The sequence below is a fragment of the Uranotaenia lowii genome, chromosome 2 (genome assembly GCF_029784155.1).
Source record: "Uranotaenia lowii strain MFRU-FL chromosome 2, ASM2978415v1, whole genome shotgun sequence".
Taxonomy (NCBI): Eukaryota; Metazoa; Arthropoda; class Insecta; order Diptera; family Culicidae; genus Uranotaenia; species Uranotaenia lowii.
In genome coordinates this window covers 379,376,704-379,383,784 of record NC_073692.1, presented here as the reverse complement: position 1 = coordinate 379,383,784, position 7,081 = coordinate 379,376,704, and the positions used below count along the sequence as shown (strand labels likewise).

At 37.6% G+C, this 7,081-nt stretch overlaps 1 protein-coding gene across 1 annotated transcript; it reads right to left on the bottom strand.

The window, feature by feature from the left end:
- Positions 1 to 356: 356 nt before the first annotated feature.
- Positions 357 to 692, bottom strand: LOC129743219 (uncharacterized). The gene has a single exon (XM_055735199.1). The coding sequence runs from the start codon at positions 690 to 692 to the stop codon at positions 357 to 359; it is 336 nt and encodes a 111-aa protein (XP_055591174.1).
- Positions 693 to 7,081: the final 6,389 nt, after the last annotated feature.

Sequence of the window (7,081 nt, the reverse complement as noted above, 5' to 3'; positions counted from 1 at the left end):
ATCAGGCCAAGTTGATTGTTCTGCCAAGGCCCTTCGGATTGTAGCTGTCGATGCATGGTACCCACGATGAAAGAAAATAAAAATAAAGGTAAGAAACGTTAGCGTGTTTTTACATTATATTTAAATATATCATATCCACAACGGGGTTCTCTCATCGATTTTTATTCAAGCAAAGGTTAACTCTTTCAAGTTAGGCATTATTGAATCCATTTACATATCTGACAAAGACAAACAGACGCAAGCAATCATTTCAATGAAGAATTTCAATCCAAATTTTGTTAATTTCTCTGACTCATAATATCTGACACAAAACCCATTCAGGCCCTCATTGGCCTTTTTCAACTAATTTCCAACTCTTATTCTGAAATCTCAACAATTTCATCTGACCCTTCTGCCTCATTCTCACGAATAGGTAACAAACAAACCTTTGAAATGCCATGATTGAACATTCCATCTTTCGTGCAGACATTGACTACTCGCACATTTCCATCTCTACCAAAGAACACTTCATCGATTCTCTCCAAAGGCCATTTCAACGGAGGAATGTTGTCTTCTTTCAGAAGCACCATCATTCCTGGAGCAACATTTTTTCGTTTGACCATCCAACGAGTTCGGTTCTGGAGGTTCGAAAGGTACTGGTTCCTCCAAGTATTCCAAAACTGCTGAGACACTTGCTGTGCTTTCTGCCACATGGTGAGCCTGCCTATGGGGATTGTACTGACGTCACGTTCGGGTAATGCTGTAAGCGGGCGTTGCACCAAGAAATGCCCTGGGAATACTTCTAAATCATTCGGATCGCTACTTTGGGGGGTGAGTGGCCTCGAGTTAAAAACTGCTTCGATTTGTACTAGGTAACCATTTCATCGACACTTAGAGTACGCAAACCAATCGTTTTTCGGAAGTGAGCTTTGAAGGATTTCACCTGGGCTTCCGACAAACCTCCGAAATAAGGTGATCTGGGTGGAATGAAGCGGAATTCGACACCCTCATCTGCTGCTACTTTAGTTACTGGATTCTGATAGTCTTTCGAACTCGCGATCTCCTGTTTACCAAATTCTGAGAAATTCGTACCGTTTGAGCGAAACTTTTCTAATGGGCAGATTATTTGTTACTTTGGGCAAAACATGGAATCTCATATCTTCCGAAAATGAAGATATTTCTGACCAGTGCTCGAAACAGTCACCTTCATTGACAGAAAACGGGTTGAGTGTGAAAGAAAAAGCTCTCCCTTTCATCTTCTCCGGCAGTCGATGAAATAATCTCCGTTTGGAGAGAGTGAGCTTCTTGTTGACTGTGAATGTCTTCTCTTTTGTTTCACCATTCGTTTCACACTCATTCGTTCCACAAAGTCGTGACAGGATCAAACGTTCAAAAATCATTCAATTGGATCCTCTTTGAATGTGTGAGCCAATCATATTCGCCTGTGCTATTTTGCATGTACCGAAAAAAGTGATCAAACTTAATAGCGGCTAAACGGTAAACGATAGACACTTGATGCCTTCGAGACAATTTATCTACGCAACAAAAACTTTCGTACTCTATTGAAAAACATCTTAAAAATTAATCTAGAAGGGAAAAATGCCTATTTTCAATCAACTTATAAAAGTTTGGCTGAGTTCATACATTTTTATTAATGGATTCATTTTTCAAAGTTATTAGCTTTCAGATGATGTAACCGCACGAAACATTAATTTTCATTAGATGAATTGCAAACTGAGGCGTTTTCACCTAGAAAAGTCAATAAATGAATGATAAATCACAACAACAGAATTTATTTATTTTTTTATTTATTTATTTATTTATTTATTTATTTATTCGTCAACCGTAATGTAGACTAGTTTGATACATGTGCATTTCCTTAAGAATAGGTTTAAGCAGTGTCTGCTTTACAATTTCTCCTTAAGAGTTTAGATTTCTTCGATTAAAATATTGTTTGAGTTTTTGCCGAGACATTGTAAAGTCAATGGTTTCGCAGTGTTGATTGTAAGAGGCCATCATGCGATTTATTGGCCCGTTTTTCGCGTAGTTTGTGCGATAGTGATTAATGAAAAATAAATTTCGATTTCGGAGTTGCCGAGAAGGTGCATAAAAGTTTAATTTTGATAGAATTTCTTTTGAGTCAATACGCTGCGAAACAATATCGTTTACAAATGAAACCATTGCATATTCACGGCGTTCTTTTAGTGTTTGTATGTCAATGAGCATGCAGCGCGCTTTATATGATGGAAGTGGGAATGATGTCCAACCTAATTTACGAAGGGCATATAGTAGAAATTGCTTTTGTACTGATTCTATTCTTTCTTCGTGTGAAATTGAATAAGGGGACCAAACAACGCTGCAATATTCCAGTAAAGACCTTACATAGGCAATATATAGTGTTTTTATTGTGTATGGGTCTTGAAAATTAAAGCAAAAGCGCTTAATAAAGCCCAGAATGTTATTTGCCCTATGGATGATAGTATTGTAATGGTCTGTGAAAGTAAGTTTAGAGTCTAAGATAATTCCTAAATCCCTAACTCGTTCACATTTTTCTACATTCTGATCTCCTAGTGTAATTGTGATGTTTGGTGTTGTTCTTTTTCTGCTAAATGATATTAAATTGCATTTTTTTACATTGAGCTTCAGAAGGCTTTTTTTGCACCACAGGTAGAAAATGTGAATTTCATTCTGGAATATGCTGATGTCTTCTTCATTTCTTATTTCCAAATAGAGCTTCATGTCGTCGGCATAAATGAGCATTTTGAGATTTTTGAGAATAAAGGAAATGTCGTTTACATAAAGTATGAAAAGTAGAGGTCCTAAATGAGATCCTTGCGGAACTCCTGAAGTGACTTGAATAGGGAGCGATTTCTTTCCATTGAAATTTATTATTTGTTGGCGATTCGTCAGGTATGATTCAAGCCATTTCAGGAGTTTAGATTTTATTCCAATTTTTTGTAATTTGAAAAGAAGCATTGGTATGTCTATGCGATCAAATGCCTTACTAAAGTCTGTATAAAGAGCTTCCACATGGTTGCCATTGTCCATTGCATTCAATGAAAAGTCTATAAATTCAATCAAATTAGTTGAGGTTGAACGGCCTTTGAAAAAGCCATGTTGCCTGTCAGTTATTCGGTTCTTAATTTGGGAAAATAATTTTTCGTTTATAATTGCTTCAAAAAGCTTGGGAATGCAAGAGATAATGGCTATTCCGCGATAATTTCGAATGTCAGACTTTCGACCAGATTTGAATATAGGCACTAAAAATGAGCTTTTCCAAATTTTAGGAAAATTTCCTGATTCCAATGACATATTGAAAAGCCAAAACAATGGAGCTGTCAGTTCCATTGCCAAACTTTTCATGAATACAGGAGGTATTCCGTCTGGTCCTGGACCTTTCGAAGCGTCTAGATTTTTTAGTCCTTGCAGAATATCCTGCTCATGAACTTGATTAATGCTTATGTCCCTTGAGAATTCTGGGAAAAATGAAAAATAATCGCGATCACGATCTTCTTCATTAAATGTCGTATAAATTTCTTGAAAGAAATTTGCAAAAAGATTGCAAATTTGCTCCGAGTTATCACCGACATGTTCGTCAAGGTGCATTCTTGACGGAAAATTCCCAGATTTCAACTTCGTTTTCACGTAGTTGAAAAATTTCTTTGGACAAGTCTTTATTTCAAGTTCAGTTTTCTCATTATTTTCTTCAAGTGCATTGCTAATGACCAAGTTCAGTTGATCGCATAAGTTCAAATACGATGCTAAATTTTCATTAGTATTGTGTTTTTTGTAAAATTTGTGTGCTTTTTGTTTCCGATTCTTTAAGTTCATGATTTGTCTATTGAACCAGACCGGGTACTTAGAGTTTCGGTGACGTCTTCTTTTCTTCAATGGTGTTTCTTGTGAGATAATTCCAAATAAAATTTTGTAAAAGACGTCAACAGCAGTTTCCACATTTCCTTCATTCCTAAAAATTTCTTGCCAATTGACACTGTTTAATCTATTCTTAATGTTTTCATAATTTGCAGATTGGTATTCAAAGACTTCTTCATATTCGCAGTCGTTGGGTCTTTGATGTTCATGTATAAATATGGAATATTCAATCGCCGTATGAAACGCCTCGTTTTTCCATAAAGGGTTTTGCGCTTCAATTACGCAAAAATCTTCAAAAATGTTTGTTAGTAAAAGGTCTAAATAGCAATTTTGCTGGTTTTTTATGTGATTAATTTGATTCAATCCCAAATTAGCAATTTTGTCAAAAATGAACTGCAAAGTTTCATTGTCCCCAACGACTGGGAGTAATATGCTTTCATTTTCAGAGTCCTCGATGAAATCAGCGTGGCGTTGATTGAAATCCCCATAGATATGAATTTTAACCTCGGCAAATAGATGGGATATTACCTCTTCTGCAGTGATGAGGAATTTTTCATAAGTATTTTTATGAGCATGGTCTGGTGGAAAATACACTGAGGCAAACACGTGTGTTTAACCTGCTATGTGTGCCTTCACCCAAACCTGCTCAAATTCATTGAATTTTTGGGTTGGAATTATTTCAGAATTAAAGCTATTAGAAATGGCTATAAGAACTCCGCCACCTGATTTCTTCTGAGACATTTGAAAATTTCTGTCGTCTCTGAATACGTTATATGCACTTCCAAAAATTTCTTCACTGCGAACGCTTTCATCCCAGCTAGTCTCAGTTGCTAGAATGACTGAGAAGGACGAGCTTAATACATTTTTATAAATATCCTTCATTTTGGCTGAGCTTTTCATGCGATTGAAATTTTGACAATAAATCAAAATTTCAGTCGCACTCTGTTTTTCGGAAGAAATTTTTGAATGTGCATCTGCTTCAAAATTGTTTGTATCTAATTCTACTTCCGTAGAAGGCGTCCTTACTTGCGAAAATTTGAAGGGAGAGTGTGGAACTTATTGGTGCTTTCGCGAAGTTGTTGTAGACGATGAGTCCGCTCGCTGGTCAAAAATCGCTGATAGGATTGTAGATCAGCAACAGCGTCAGCCGCGCCCACCCCGAACTCCTGGTGTACTTCTGTAAAGATGCGCTGCAGGTGGTCAGGAGCAGTAGGTAGGCCCTCCGATGCTAGCATCATTTTGATGCTCGTCGACGTCATTCCTTCAATACAGACAGTTGCCGGCTGGTCCTTTAGGAATGCAAGATACATACGGACCACTTTCATGATTTTTGGGTCACGTAGTCTTGCCTTCAAAAAACGGCCGTCTCCTTCCACCGATTGTTCAGTGAGGCGGACAATGGGAGGACGTAAAGGATCTAGTTCGAATTGGCTGCCGTCATTGATTTGTGGTAATGAAATGTCCAATTCCTTGGATTCGTGGTCTTTATGCCTCATGACGTCAGAGTGATCTGCATTGATTGTCTCTCCTTTTTTGAAGCTGATGAACCGTGCTTTTGATGTGGTCGTTGAAAGGCCCGCAATAGGATGTTCGATGGATAATGGTGGACCAGAAAATTGCGTTTTTGCCATAGCCAGCAAGTTTTTGTCTAGTGGTAGTTGTGGATGGTTGCTGCTGTTTCTATGGTTTTTGTTTCTGTTGCTGTTGTTGTTGTTCCTGTTATTGATGTGAGTAACGTTGTGCTTGATATTGTTGTTGCTTTTGTTGTTCGTGTTGTAGTTGCTGTTGGTATTGTTGTTGTTCTTGCTGTAGTTGTTGTTGCTTTTGTTGTTGTTGTAGTAATTTTGTTTGTCATCGGCATAATTTTGTCGTTTTTGGTTACGTTTCTTTCGACGAGATTTTTCAGCAGCTTTTTCTTGAAGTCTACGAGAGCGTTGTTTAGCATCAAATTGTGTCCAGTCCAGCTTCCAGTGCCATTTGTTGCCCAAAAATCTCCATCCAGGGGATGTATGGTCATTTTTAGGAAGAGCGCTTTTTTGGCTGACTTCAGCTAATTCTTTTTCCAGTGTCTGATGAGGTATTATGACTTCTTGAGTTTGCATCTGGAAGTTGGAAATAGCTTCTGACACTAATTTGACCTCCTCAAGTATATGAAGAAGTTCGCTGCTGTCCGTCCCTTGGGGAATTTTCTGCTCCGCTTCCTTCATTGGTGTTGCAAGGTCGTTCCTAAGGCAATTTAGCCGTTCGTCCAAGTGTTTAATTATGTTGGCTGACGTAGTTGAGTTTGACTCGTTGATGTGTGTCATTGTCATATTCAACTGTGAGTCATACGCCTTCATGTGCTTTCCGACCGCGCTGCACATGTTTGAATTGTTTTTATTTACATTTGCCAACGTTTCTTTTACATCGTTGAGCAAGTGCTCGATGCTGTCGAATAATTCTGAGACTAAGCAGAATTTTTTTAGATCAGCAGCGATGCGATGGTTAGTGTCCGTTTGTGAATGGATTGCATCCACTAGTTGCTCCTGTTGATAAAGCAACTTTCTTACGTCCACTTCCTTCCGTAAAGTTGGTTGGCAGTCAGCACACATTGGTACCATAAATGCAGAGATAAAATGCTCCGTTGTCTTTGAACTCCGACACAGGCAGCATGGTATTTTTTATTGCAGAATTCGCACTTCCAGAGAAAGCGGTCGTCGTTAATGCTGCACGAAATAACACCGCACGGCATGTTTGTAAAATAATTGTTCGACGCGATACACTACTTTGAACGGTCAAGAACTCGCGACGTTGTCAGTTCGTAAGAAAATAAAAATATATATACAAAATTAATTGCGGAGCAAAATGCAAACGCGTCCGCGCCCGAAGACTGTTCGTGGCGAAAAAAAAAAAAAAAAAAAACTAACTCAATAGTGATTGAATATAGACAAATAAACTAATGCAATCGTTTTTACATCATTGAAAAGCTGATAACTTAAATAAGTGAATCAAATAATAAAAAAATACTCTTAAAGTAATAATTGAGGGCATTGAATTGGTATAAATTCTTTTTGTCTCTATAATGTTCAATAAAGTTGGGTGTTTTAGCAATTTGAACATAGATGTGTATTGATGAATACACTGATTTTCTGAAACTTATTCAAAAAAAAAAAATATTTAACGCTCTAGTTGCAAACCCACCTTAAGACGGGGTCTACTGAAATCGCCATAAAATCAATTTTTTTACTAT

Bases quoted from the DNA above. Each gene is read 5' to 3' on its own strand.
- LOC129743219 (XM_055735199.1), bottom strand. From the start codon at position 692: ATGTGGCAGAAAGCACAGCAAGTGTCTCAGCAGTTTTGGAATACTTGG.